The sequence below is a fragment of the Salvelinus alpinus genome, chromosome 6, assembly GCF_045679555.1.
Source record: "Salvelinus alpinus chromosome 6, SLU_Salpinus.1, whole genome shotgun sequence".
Taxonomy (NCBI): Eukaryota; Metazoa; Chordata; class Actinopteri; order Salmoniformes; family Salmonidae; genus Salvelinus; species Salvelinus alpinus.
This window is the reverse complement of record NC_092091.1, coordinates 42,169,529-42,183,865: the sequence shown is the minus strand read 5'-3', so window position 1 is coordinate 42,183,865 and position 14,337 is coordinate 42,169,529. Positions and strand designations below refer to the sequence as shown.

The 14,337-nt window shown below is 42.3% G+C and overlaps 1 protein-coding gene across 3 annotated transcripts in view; it reads left to right on the top strand.

The window, feature by feature from the left end:
• LOC139578720 (3',5'-cyclic-AMP phosphodiesterase 4B-like) overlaps positions 1–14,337 on the top strand; it is a 313,071-nt gene that overhangs the window by 215,018 nt on the left and 83,716 nt on the right. The window contains exon 1 of one of the 3 annotated variants that reach the window (XM_071406686.1): positions 4,817–5,201. The exons of the other annotated variants lie outside the window; for them this stretch is intronic. Within the exon in view, the coding sequence (XP_071262787.1) occupies positions 5,077–5,201 (125 nt within the window). The 5' untranslated portion in view covers positions 4,817–5,076. Of the gene's footprint in view, positions 1–4,816; positions 5,202–14,337 lie in introns of those variants that run through there. 3 annotated transcript variants of the gene reach the window in all.

Genomic DNA, 14,337 nt, shown 5'->3' with positions numbered 1-14,337 from the left:
TTGAATTGCATCCTACCTGGCAGGCCACTCCTACCAGGTGACGTGGGGAAGATCGGTGTCTGCACCACATACTCTCACTACTGGCATCCCCCAGGGCTCAGTTCTAGGCCTCTTCTCTCTATACACCAAGTCACTTGGCTCCGTCATATCCGCACATGGTCTCTCCTATCATTGCTATACGGATGACACTCAACTACTTTTCTCCTTCCCTCTTCTGACACCCAGGTAGCGACACGCATCTCTGCGTGCCTGGCAGATATCTCAGCTTGGATGTCGGCCCACCACCTCAAGCTCAACATCAACAAAACGGAGCGGCTCTTCCTCCCGGGGAAGGTCTGCCTGATCCAAGACCTCTCCATCACAGTTGACAACTCCGCAGTGCACCCCTCCCAGAGTGCAAAGAACCTTGGGGTGACCCTGGACAACACCTTGTCGTTCTCTGCAAACATCAAAGCAGTGACTCGCTCCTGCAGGTTCAAGCTCTACAACATCCGTAGAGTAAAACCCTACCTCACACAGGAAGCGGTGCAGGTCCTTCTCCCGTCTGGACTACTGCAACTCGCTGTTGGCTGGGCTCCCCGCTTGTACCATCAAACATCAAACTTATCCAGAACGCTGCAGCCCGCTTGGCTGCAGAACGCCATCCTAAATTCTCCCATGTTACCCCGCTCCTCCGCACACTCCACTAGCTTCCAGTCGAAGCTCGCATTCACTCGCCTCACCCTCACTTTCGTGAACTAACACTTGCAGATGACTCTTTTCCTCCTTACTAGCTCTGACTTTGCTAATAGCTACTTTATTGAGGAAAAATGGACTTACTATGACTGTGACATGCGGTTATCCCACCTACCTGAATGCACTAACTGTAAGTCACTCTGGATAAGAGTATTTGCTAAATGACTAAATAACAATGTAAATCTAGTGGACACAGTTCAACAAGACTTCCATTTTCTCTGGTACTAAATTGGTACCCTCTAGTGTTCACAGTTAGGTAATGCGTTCCCCTTCAGGATATTTTTTGCTGAGGTGGAGAGAGCGTGGCTCTTTTGACTTCCTCTATCCATTTGTTCTACTTAAATCTCCTGTTCATACTTGCCATATTAGCACACCTACTGAAATATATTGCCCATAATCGTGTCACTTCAACAGAACTGTTATGTAATTTCAGATATGATGAAGATATGAGGAATTTGAGAATATATTCTGATACGTCTCTAATTGTGTGCTTCACTATTCCTGTTGGATCACTGAAATGAATAGAGGGATATTCTATAGAATACAGACCATTAACTGACCCCACCTCTCCCTCTCTATCCATCTCTCTGGGAGAAAATGTCGGTGAATCTAGCTGTGTATCATATGTGCGTTCCCCTCAGGGGGTTATTAGGGAGGAATGTCCCCATTGTCAACCACAATGTGACTGAACCGTAACCATCGTCAACACAACCTCTCACTCCCTGCAGGTGACACCTTCCTCCGTTTCCACTTCCACGTGAATGCAGATCCACCTTCTCTTTCTCTGTCTCTCGTTTTCGGTCTCTCTCGCTCTTCTCTCTCTCCCCCACCTTGCGCCCGCTGTCTCTCTCCACCTATAAACAACTACATCATCCCCCTCTCTCTCGTTCTCATTGTAGCGTCCCGTTCTCTCTCTCTCTTTTTATTTATTTTTTATTTAACCTTTATTTTATCAGGGAGTCATACTGAGACCAATGTCTCATATAGAGATGAGCCCTGAATGACATGAATTACAAAAAAATCCACACATCAAAATATAAATACAAAATGCAAGCAGAAAGAAAAACACGGTCATAGAAACAAAACACATTTATCGGAAGTAAGGTCCTCAATCAGCTTTTTGAATTGCCCTAGAGGCACCAAAACATCACATTTAAGAACATTTTGAAGATTGTTCCACAAATAAAGTGCAAGAAAAACTTAAAGCTGATTTACTTAACCCCGTAGAGACCAAAGGAATTTCCAGAGTTAGCCATCCCTGAGACCGGGTGTGGTAACTAGTATGGCTAAAGTTGAGTAAGTATGTTAGGTACAGTGGAACTTTTTGTAAAAGGGCTTTATAAATGAATCAACCTATGTGACATCAAAGAGGGCCAACCAGCTTTCTGGTAGAGAATGCAGTGATGAGTACTAAAATGGTCACCTGTAATAAAGCGCAGTGCGCTATGATAAACTGCATCTAACGGCTTTAATGAAGTGGCAGCTGCGTTCGTATAGATGATTTCGCCGTAGTCTAGGCCCGATGGGAACGTTGACTGAATCTGAACCCGCTTTCTACTATTTAGCGAGAGAGCAGGAACTATTTCTATAGAAGATGCACATTTTCATTCTCAGCTTCTTAACTAACTCATCAATATATGATTTTTAAGAAGACAGCTTTTCATCTTTCCAGATGCCCATATATTTGTAAGCAGGGACACAATCAATATGGACACCATCCAAAGTACACATGCATAAATAATTAGTTATTTTTATGCGCTCTAGAGAACAACAAATACTTAGTTTTACCTGCATTCAATATTCATTTCAGGTCAATAAAGGCAGATTGTAGTTCAGATAGAGCCTGGTCAGCTGTGGGGGCAATAGCATACACAACAGTATCATCGGCATACAAGTGTAGGTTACATTTATTTTGACAAACAAGTCAATATTGTTCATGTAAACAATAAAAAGTACAGGACTTAGAATCGACCCCTGCTGGACACCTTTCTTAATATCCGGGAAACCTGCTCTTTCTCTCACTTCATGTGCACTCTAACCTCTTGTCCTCTTCCCTCCATCCATCTTATGATAATTCATGATCCTTTCTTAGAAAGCAGCGTACAGGACAACATAATCAATCCACTTGACTGCATGATGATGTAGGGAACCACGGTGAGCTTCACTGTCATAATGAAAAACTCTCAGTCGTCATCATTCACAACATGTCCCTTGTCATTCTAAGAAATGCCATTCATGTTAAATTGAGTGTGAGAACCTTCCGAGTGTGGATGCAGAGTGTGAGAACCTTTCTCAGTGGATGCAGTGGATTCTCAGAATTGAGGCAGTGTCTCTCTCACACAGTGTGGTCCCCTTGTGATTCACCAGTTCAGAACGTCTCAGTGCTTTCTGTGAGGAGAAGGAGGGAAAGAGAGAGAGAGAGAGAGAGAGAGAAGAGGATGATGAGAGAGGGAACACATGTCAGCCTTCTGTTGATTGATGAGTCAGAGGAGCTCAGTGTTCCGTGACCCTTGACCTTACCCTGCCATTACCAGGCCGTCCATCCAGCATGAGTATTGACAGGCTGTGACATTAAAGTGACGAGCCGGAAGTGGGGTATGCCCCTTAACACCCCATAACCACTTGTTACTTTCCTTTTGACTTCTCTCTCACGACAATTTTGTACAAATTCAATCCAGTCCTGTCAAGTCTAGTCCAGTTCAGTACACTCTCTCTCTCTGACTCTCTCTCTCTGACTCTCTCTCTCTCTCTCTCTGACTCTCTCTCACACTCTCTCTCTCTCTGACTCTCTCACACTCTCTCCCACTCTGTCTGTCTGTCTCTCTCTCTCTCTCTGACTCACTCTCTCTCATTCTGTCTGTCTGTCTGTCTGTCTGTCTGTCTGTCTGTCTGTCTGTCTGTCTGTCTCTGTCATTCTGTCTCTGTCATTCTGTCTCTCTCATTCTGTCTCTCTCATTATGTCTCTCTCATTCTGTCTCTCTCATTATGTCTCTCTCATTCTGTCTCTGTCTCTCTCATTCTGTCTCTGTCTCTCTCATTCTGTCTCTGTCTCTCTCATTCTGTCTCTGTCTCTCTCATTCTGTCTCTCTCTCTCTCATTCTGTCTGTCTCTCTCTCTCTGTCTGTCTTTCACAGCTCTATTCCATATCTAGTTTGGCTAATCAATGCCTTTCATTGCCACTCTAGAGAACTCCCACTGGATGATTGATATTACAACAAATCCACACAGTTTCTAACCGTGCGTAATCGCCTCTATGAACATGGATTTTCAGTCTTGTTTCAGTTGCCTTCCTAGCTCTCAGTTTGGCTGAAAGAGCCTGGTATTAGCAGGGGCGGAGGCCATACTCTGGGCATCCCCTCCAATGCGCCAGGAAAAATGCCCCAGCTGCCCCTTCCTCTGTCACACTGACATACACAGATACACACTGGGACAGTCAAGGTATACTGGTGGCATAGCTTATGAATACGGTGCATATATTGGTGGCATAGCATATGCATAAGCATGTAATCAAATGCACACATTAGAGCTGTTAAGGTAGTAATGATGGCTGGTGAATGTGAAAGGCATGTCCTGGTGCATGCATGGATGGCATAGCTCATGCAGTTTAAGCTTGTACTAAAAGGCACGACACAGCACGTGCTAGTGCATTAAGCATGTGTAGCAAGCTAGATGCGTGGATTACAGGTCTAGACATGTGCTCTTCCGATATGTGCAGTGCAGTATATATGCTATTGCTATGTACGCTAGAAACGGTATGCCTATGTATCTAGTGGAGCATGGCAGATAATGGCTAGTAATGGATATTATTCTCTCTAGACATGTGTGGCAGTGTGGACATGTATTACACAGAAACACAGTAGATACACAACTCTATTCCCCCTCTATCCTATGTATCAGGGGGATAGTAGTGAGTCCTTTCCAGAGAATCCGCTCCAGGTCATAGTGTTTGCCCTCTGTTGTCAGAGAGAGCACAGCTCCTCACTCACCAGGGGGAGGAAGTGCTAGCTGGACTCACAGAGTGTGAAAGAGAGAGAGAGAGAGAGAGAGAGAGAGAGAGAGAGAGAGAGAGAGATAGAGAACAAGAGAGGAGAGTCACGACTAAGTGTTGGATTTTGATATTGACCTCACTGCTGCAGTGTGTTTGATGGTTGTTTGATGGTAGTTGATGGATTAGTTGATGATTATTTCTGGTTGTTTATGGTGTATGCTTGAACGTTGCATTTGTGACAGTGGAAGTTGGTTATACAGTCGGTGTTGTGTGATTGATGTGTGTATGATGGTGATTTGGTGTGTGTGTGTTGATACGCGAGTTGTGTGTTGTATGTGAGGCGTGTGTGTTTGATGGTGCTGGGTAACTGGGCTGTTGGGGCTATGTATCGGCGGTCGCCCTGTCACAGAAGCAGGGCCCACTTTGACTTTAGCGAGGACGTCATCAAAGGACTCCATGCCTCCAGCCACACTCACAGGTCAGACCAATGTTATACTGTACCTCTCTGCCTTCCCATCTCTCTCTCTCTCTCTCTCTGTCTCTGCACCTCTCGTTCTCCCTCTCTCTCAAATCATCTATCTGCCTTTCTGTCCTTCTCCCTGTCTCTCTCTCAGATCTTTCTCTCGTGGTTCTCTGCTATTCTCATGTTCAGTTTAGTGTGTGATGTGTTGCCAGTATGCTCATTTCATCTTTACAGATAGCATCCAGTGATTGTTATGCTTGCTTTTCAGTTCTCACTCTCTCTTAGTCTCCCCTCTATGTGCCTCTCCCTCTTGCTCTGCATGGACAGACCCCCCCCCCCCCCCCCCCCACTGAATATCTTGTTCCCATGTTCAGTCTCTAGTTATATATCTGAAGGGGATTAGGAATATGAGTGTATGTGTGTGAGGGAGGGAATAATATAGCTTGAGGGTGTGGCATTTGGTTTGTCACACTGTTGTGGTGTGAGTCTATATAGTTGGCAGTTCTGGACTACTGGTCCATCCAGATTCAGCTGTGCTGCTGTTACCTAAAGCTCACCTACAGTACTGTCCCTGGTGTAATGCAATTTCCTTAATGTAGGCCGCTGATAACGCAACTAAACACTCCCTGCAGGATTGGTACTAGCGCTCCACTGTGCCTCGCAAATGTTTCGTGTCACCCTCCTTGTTTATCCAAGCGCGCGACAGTTATTCTCTCCAACACCACTTTGCAACTGCTCATGTTTATGTCGTGCAAACACATTATGCTCTACAAAGCCAATATTGCTCATGCAGAGTTATTCCGTCTTGAGTGGATTTGCATTGCAGGGTTACGCACATTACTCTTTCACGTGACTCTGACCAGGATAACATCATCATCATGGTGAAATTGTAGATTGTTGTTGTGGGGAAGCAGAGAGAGGGGGCAGCAGGCATGACGCGCATGGGTCTAACCCAGCCAGTTCAGTAGCAGGCAGCCTTGTCTGAGACTGGTTCTGTGGTCCTTCAGGCCTCTGGCTGCAGATATCTATGGATGTAATGCCACTGGGCTCCAGGGTAGTACAAGTTCAACCACAGCAGCAGCGTTGGGTTCTGGCTGCAGCTCTCATGGTTAGGGAGTTTCTCCATAGCCACAGCAGCAGTACTGGTACTGGCCTGGGAGACTCCAGCCAGACCAGACCCACGTTTTAAGAACTAAGATTTCCTGTGGAAAGTACTGTACAGTCAGTCAGTGCATGTGGAAGTGGAAATAACCACACAGTCAGATGTATGTATGTATTTGTGTGTGTGTGTGTGTGTGTGTGTGTGTCTGACACGTGACAGGGATAATTAGTATACACTTGTGCTTGTCTGTTCATGTGAGAATGTCTGTGAGGAGTTTGTGTGTGTTGTGATACTGTGGTCTATCTGAGTTTGCTTTTGCATACATCCTGTAGGAAGCTGTGTGCTGGTGATGATGGCGATTATGACAACACAAGAGTGAACAACATAGTGGGAAGTGGTTGTTGAATTACTATCAGGAGACGAGGGAACAAATCCTGTTTCGGACAACCTAGAGAGGTTTTCCCTTCACACACGTACGCACGATTACGCACACTCAAGACTCACAGAGAGAGAGAGAGAGAGAGAGAGAGAGAGAGAGAGAGAGAGAGAGAGAGAGAGAGAGAGAGAGAGAGAGAGAGAGAGAGAGAGAGAGAGAGAGAGAGAGAGAGAGAGAGAGAGAGAGAGAGAGAGAGAGAGAGAGAGAGAGAGAGAGAGAGAGAGAGAGAGAGAGAGAGAGAGAGAGAGAGAGAGAGAGAGAGAGAGAGAGAGAGAGAGAGAGAGAGAGAGAGAGAGAGAGAGAGAGAGAGAGAGAGAGAGAGAGAGAGAGAGAGAGAGAGAGAGAGAGAGAGAGAGAGAGAGAGAGAGAGAGAGAGAGAGAGAGAGAGAGAGAGAGAGAGAGAGAGAGAGAGAGAGAGAGAGAGAGAGAGAGAGAGAGAGAGAGAGAGAGAGAGAGAGAGAGAGAGAGAGAGAGGTGAAGGCTAACTCAGAGCAGAGTTTAACCTAGGGTAACTTGACTTTGTACACAGCCCATGGAATGAATGCCATTTAAATCAAGTTCTGTTTAGTTACGCAGCCCAGCCATGGACCGCACTCTCTCGCCTTCTCTTTCTCCTGCTCTCCCACTTGCTCCCTGCTCTCTCTCTCTCTCTCTCTCTCTCTCTCTCTCACTCTCCCAAAATCATGTGACATAGTGAATTATGATCTGACACGACTAACCATAAGTCTCTCACAATGAGGACGTCTGGAGGGGAAAAAAAGATGCAAATAAGAATGCTTTGTTTGTTGTTGTTTATTCAAAAGTGTCCTCTTATTTGCATATCCTAGCATGACGGCTTTGCAACGTCATAGTTTCTGCATTCTAGATTCAGTTTGTTGGCCTCTTAAGTGTGCATTTGTAAATTCACTCTAGAAGTGTCAAAGTGCACTCTGGGCATTCGCTCATTCTGAGCGTTGTCATATTGTTTGTTTGTAAAGTGAGTGTTTCGCTCTCAGAGTGTTCAGAGTGTACACTGAACACTCTGGCCGAGGAGTACAGCTGACCCGAGCGTTCTGACCTCACGACGGCAGCCAAGCACCCGAGCTAACAGGCTAAAGTTGGCTAGCTTGCTAGCTACTTCCAGGCACAAATGAGAGAACACGTCGCTCTAAACATTTTACTCGCCCTAGCAGAGTAAAGATCTTGGTTAGTGATTAACTGTGTAACGGGCAACAATTTCATGGAGTTTTTCAGCCGATGTTTACTTACACCTGTCGTAACAACTGAGTTTAGGATGTTTGTAAACATTTTCTGGCGCTCTGGCACTCTCAAACCAGAGTGCTCTGAAATCGGAGTAATTGCCCGTGTGAAATTACTAAAACCGAATTTTCGTTCTTGAGCATTTTCAGTGTGCTATCTTCACATACGTCCACTTCATTTCAACTGAATATGTTTCTGTTCACTACACTGAATCTCTTATCATGTCAAGGACTAGACCTTTATTCTTTCATCATCAAGGGCATGTCCATCAAACTGATGCAGAGCCATGGTAGTTGTATTGCAGTGTGTAGTCTCTATTCTCTGACTCTGTCACATGTGCAGAGTGTGGGCTGGACTGAGTTTGGGTACTGAACGCTGAATGTTCTTCCTTCCCACCACCAGAACCATGCAGGCCAGACTAGAGCTTTGGAAAAACACACTGATTGGGAATTCCGAGGAATTTTCCCTTTTTGCCTCCAATCCCAGAAAGTAGCCTGAAGGATGAGGCAAAGTTTACCACCAAAAAGAGTTGAGTGATGAAATGCAGTTACTACACCAGGAGTGATCGGTGCTTTTGTTGTCTCTGGCTTTTCCAAACACTCAACGTGTTGATCTGTGTATGTCTGCTGTGTGTGTGTGCATACTCCCATTTGCATGCTGTGTGCGTTTTGTCGTGTCTGACACCTCTGTGACTGTTTTCCTCTCTGTGTTATAAACTGCCGTCTCAGTCTGGCAGTGTAGACTGTGGTACCATGGAGACAGACACGTCCTGTTTATCCATGCAGCTCTAGTAGTAATTCCACAACAGGAAGTCTCAGTAAATATGCCTTCTCAATGATTCCCTAAGTGTTTTCTGACTCCATCTTACTGCACCTGGCTGAGAATGTGTACTAATTACTGCATGTGCGCATTTACTGTCTACATTACTGTCCACTGCTTTACTGGGAACATTTTTGATTTAAAATAATGGGTGTGTTGGTGGGATTTCTCTGCATATCATGATGACCCAAAAACACTTTATATTATTTCTTATTTGTATTGCCCCATCCACCACCTCCCCTCTTCAGATTAGACATATATTTTTTGTTTTTTTACAGCTGGCGGATAATAGGAGGCTTTTTACAGCAACAAGGATGAGGCTGCATGAGTTGGATATACACTACCAGTCAAAAGTTTGGACACACCTACTCATTCCAGGGTTTTCCTTTATTTTTTACTATTTTCCACATTGTATAATAATAGAGAAGACATTGACACTATGAAATAACACATGGAATCATGTAGTAACCAAAAAACGTGTTAAACAAAATATATTTTATATTTGAGATTCTTCAAAGTAGCCACCCTTTGCCTTGATGACAGCTTTGCACACTCTTGGCATTCTCTCAACCAGCTTCACGAGGTAGTCACCTGGAATCCATTTCAATTGACAGGTGTGCCTTGTTAAAAGTTCATTTGTGGAATTTCTTTCCTTCTTAATGTGTTTGAGCCAATCAGCTGTGTTGTGACAAGGTAGGGGTGGTATACAGAATATTTGTATTTGGTAAAAGACCAAGTCCAGATTATGGCAAGAACAGCTACAATAAGCAAAGAGAAACGACAGTCCATCATTACTTTAAGACATGAAGGTCAGTCAATGCGGAACATTTCAAGAACTTTGAAAGTTTCTTCATGTGCAGTCGCAAAAACCATTGAGCTATGATGAAACTGGCTCTCATGAGGACCGCCACAGGAAAAGGAAGACCCAGAGTTACCTCTGCTGCAGAGGATACGTTCATTAGAGTTAAATGCTTCACAGAGTTCAAGTAACATACACATCTCAACATCAACTGTTCAGAGGAGACTGCGTGAATCAGGCCTTCATGGTTGAACTGCTGCAAAGAAACCACTACTAAAGGACACCAATAAGAAGAAGAGACTTGCTTGGACCAAGCAACAGATATTAGACCGATGGAAATCTGTCCTTTGGTCTGATGAGTCCAAATTTTAGGTTTTTGGTTCCAACCGCCGTGTCTTTGTGAGATGCAGAGTAGGTGAACGGATGATCTCCACATATGTGGTTGCCACCATGAAGCATGGAGGAGGAGGTGTGATGGTGTGGGTGCTTTTCTGGTGACACTGTCAGTTATTTATTTAGATTTCAAGGCACACTTAACCAGCATGGCTACCACAGCATTCTGCAGCGATACGCCATCCCATCTGGTTTGTGCGTAGTGGGACTATCTTTTGTTTTTCAACAGGACAGTGACCCAACACACATTCAGGCTGTGTAAGGGCTATTTGACCAAGAAGGACAGTGTTGGAGTGCTGCATCAGATTACCTGAAAAATCACCTGACATCAACCCAATTGAGATGGTTTGGGATAAGTTGGACCGCAGAGTGAAGGAAAAGCAGACATCAAGTGCTCAGCATATGTGGGAACTCCTTCAAGACTGTTGGAAAAGCATTACAGGTGAAGCTGGTTGAGAGAATGCCAAGTGTGCAAAGCTGTCATCAAGGCAAAGGGTGGCTATTTTGAAGAATCTCAAATATTCAATATATTTTGATTTAACACTTGTTTTGGTTACTACATGATTCCATATGTGTTATTTCATAGTTTTGATGTCTTCACTATTATTCTACAATGTAGAAAATAGTAAAAATAAAGGAAAACCCTGGAATGAGTATATGTGTCCAAACTTTTGACTGGTACTGTATATAGCATTCTGTTGGTGGCAAGATTTTTTTTTAGAATCATTTAAATTGAAAAAGTGTTGAATCAAGTGTTGTTTTTATTATTAGTTCATAAACCATGTACTCTGGAATCGGTACATCAAAAATGTCTTCCTATTTATTTTGCAGTTTCATTTTTGTCCTCAAATTAAAGTGGTATATTTTCCTATTTATGCCAATTCTTTTCAGCCAATTTGTATCTTTAATATATGGCAGACAAACAAGTTCCCTACCTTCTCCCTCTTCCACTTGCCGCCTCCGTTTTTGTGGTAACGCTGCAATCAGTTGGTTATAAGTTTGGATTGAGCAGACATTCCCATATATTTTCGATAGCTGCATATGTGACATAACTCCATCGTTTCTATTCATAATATCATTAATAAATATAATACTTTTTTTTATTCCGTAAAGAACGTTTTTTTATTCATCAGTATATTTGAGTTTAATAATAATATCGGTTGTAATATTTGTTCTATCTTTTCTGGAGGATAGAACTGAAATTGTAACCAGCGTTGTATGGTTTGTTAAAGAAAGGACGATACTTTAAACAAAATGACATTTTCAATTAGTCGGAAATGAGAAGTTGTAATCTGTATATAGGGCGTGTTTGAACAAAGGATGAGCCTTAATTAATAATTCACTGGAGAACCATTTTGGGTTTAAGTATAACTTCTGTGTGAGTGAAGCTTTTAGTGAGAGGTTTAAAGCTTTAATATTTCATCATTCTATCCCCCCAAACTCATATTCATTATGTAAATAGGCACGTTTAACCTTGTGTGGTTTAGCATTCCAAATAAAATGAAACATGTTTTGCTCATATGATTTAAAAAAACGAGTTGTCTGGAGTAGGCAGCGCCATTAGTAAGTAACTAAACTGTGATAGAACCAAAGAGTTAATCAATGTGATTTTTACATAAATAGACAAGTATTTACCTCTCCATGTTTGCAGAATCTTGTCTAATTTTGCAAACTTTCTATTGAAATTGATTGTGGTAAGTTCATTTATATTTTGGGAGATAGGAATACCAAGTATGCCTACTTCACCATCCGCCCATTTTATTGGTAAACTACAAAGTAGCGTAGACATACGTAATATGGTACACTTGTTCTAATTAGGTTTTAATCCAGAGAGGCTAGAAAAGTGATCAAGATCTTCAATGAGACTGTGCAGGGGAGGGGTCCAGATTGCGGACTTAAGACAAAACTAGAGTCATCGGCATACATTGACACCTTTGTTTTTATCCCCTGGATTTCTAACCCATTGATGTTCTTGTTGGATTTCATTTTTATAGCTAGCATTTTAATGGCCATAATAAATAGAAAAGCTCAATACTTTCTGAGAAGTAACCATTATTTACTATTTTACACCAGAGGTTGCTGTACATAACTTTAACCTATTGTATAAGAGAATCGCCCAAATTAAAGTAATCCAGGCATTTATATTTAAATTATAGTCGTACTTTATCAAACGCCTTTTCAAAATCTGCTATGAAGACCAGGTCTGGTATCTTTCATGTTTCATAATGTTCAATTGTTTCAAGTAATTGTCGTATATTATCTCCAATATATCGTCCACGTAAAAAAACCTGTCTGATCAGGATGAACAATATCTGGAAAAACCTTTTTCATTCTATGTACTATGCATTTCGCCAGGATTTTCGCATCACAATATTGAACATTTAAGAGGCCTCCAGTTTTTTAAATGGACTGGATCTTTATACTTACCACCTGAGTCCTGTTTCAGAGTAATGAAATCAGACCTTCTTGTTGAGTACCTGAAAGTCTACCATTTGAAAAAGAGTAATTAAAACATGCTAATAATGGATCTTTGAGTACATCAAAAAAAGGTCTGATATACCTCTACTGGTATACCGTCAAGCCCTGGTGGTTTTCCAGAATGAACATATTTTATTGCTTCAAAAAGTTCCTTGTCTGTAAGTTGGCCTTCACACAGGTCTTTCTGTACATTTGTTAATTTTACATTATTATTATTAGGAAAGAAGTTAACATCATTCAGTGGAAATGGAGGAGACTGAAAAGAAAACATATGCTTCAAATATTTCGCTTCCTCTTTCAACATAGAATTTGGTGAATCATGGATGACTCCGATCATTTGTAACGAGTTTCCGTAGATTATTTTTGGTCGCATTTCTATGTTGAAGATTCAATGTAGTGCATTTAAAAAAGAAAATCCATCCAATTCGCTTTATTGATCTTCTTGAATAAGTACCTCCCATTCTTTTTGTTTTTCCTCTAACCTATTTTGTGCCTTTATAGGACAGTTGTCATTACCATCTACCTGCGCTGTTACTTCCTTTATTTCCATTATTAGTGTAATCTCTTTTGACCTCAACCACGTTTGTTTTAATGAGTATAGTGTTGAATGGACTCTAAAAGTACATTTAAAGCATCCCATACAATAAGGGGATCTGCTGTACCTATGTTGTGCAGAAAAAAAGTAAATTATGAATTATTTTGTCTTAGTTAAGAACAAATTGTCATCCAATAGGCTTTGATTCAATTTCTAAGTAAATTCTGTAAGAGTTATATGGAGGCCAATTAGATGGTAGTCCAATCGCATTCGGTCTCCTATTAATACTTTTTAAAACTTTTGATGCCAGCAAGAATGAGACCAGGAAGTAACTAAGATGTCCAGCTTGATCAAAACACGTTTTATGTGATTACGTGATGTTATGTGAAGTTAATGTGATAACATGTGACATGTAAAGCAACATGTGATAACATGAAACTACACATGTGAAAACGTGATCACATGTGAAGTGTTCCAAAAACACGTTTTCACATGACTTCACATGTGAAATCATGTGATTTTCCACATGTGAAATCATGTGGTTTATCTGTAAGGGGATGTCCATAGCCCTTCAGTCATTCCCCAATCCCCATGTTTCATGAGCTAAACAGACTTAACTTGACATTGCCCACTGTCTTTGCTCAGTGCTAGGGAAAGACATAACTGTCTTTCCTTCTCGTTTGCTCTCTCCTGGCACTCTCTCGATGTCATTTTCTTAGTCTCTCTTGTTACTGTCTTTCAGTCACTTCATGTCCCCGAATTATCTCCCTCCTACTTCTCACCTCTTGACTCTTCACTAACTTCCTGACTCTCTCTCTACTATTCTCACACTTGCTCCCTCTATATCGCTCCCGATTTCCATGGTATACCCCCCCCCCCCCCATCAAGACTGTTGTTAAGGCGGGATGATTCATCTGCATCATGGGGGAAGGATGTACTGTATAAGTCACATAGAGGTCGTTGGGATCACTTCCTGGTTGTTTTTGCAGAACAGAGACAATACAGTACTTCATACTTACTGGAAGTTATGGTTTCTACTATACACCGTTTCTCCTCATCCTCACTTCTCTGAAATGAGAGCATAGGTTGAGCTATAATTATGGCCTGGTGTTTTTCCTGGTCAGGTCACATATTAAGCTAAAACTGTCAACTCCCCCTTTCACAGTCAGGTTGGCATCCATTTATACATTCCAGTGGCAATTGAACTGTTGTTCCCTACTCAGGCTCCCAGAGCTGATTTAACCATGGATGTTTCATGTTTCCGTCACATCCACGTCAATGTACTCCATGACCATTCTGAGCCTTTCAGCAGAGGCTCACACATCGGACTCTACCAATCATAGCCAGGCT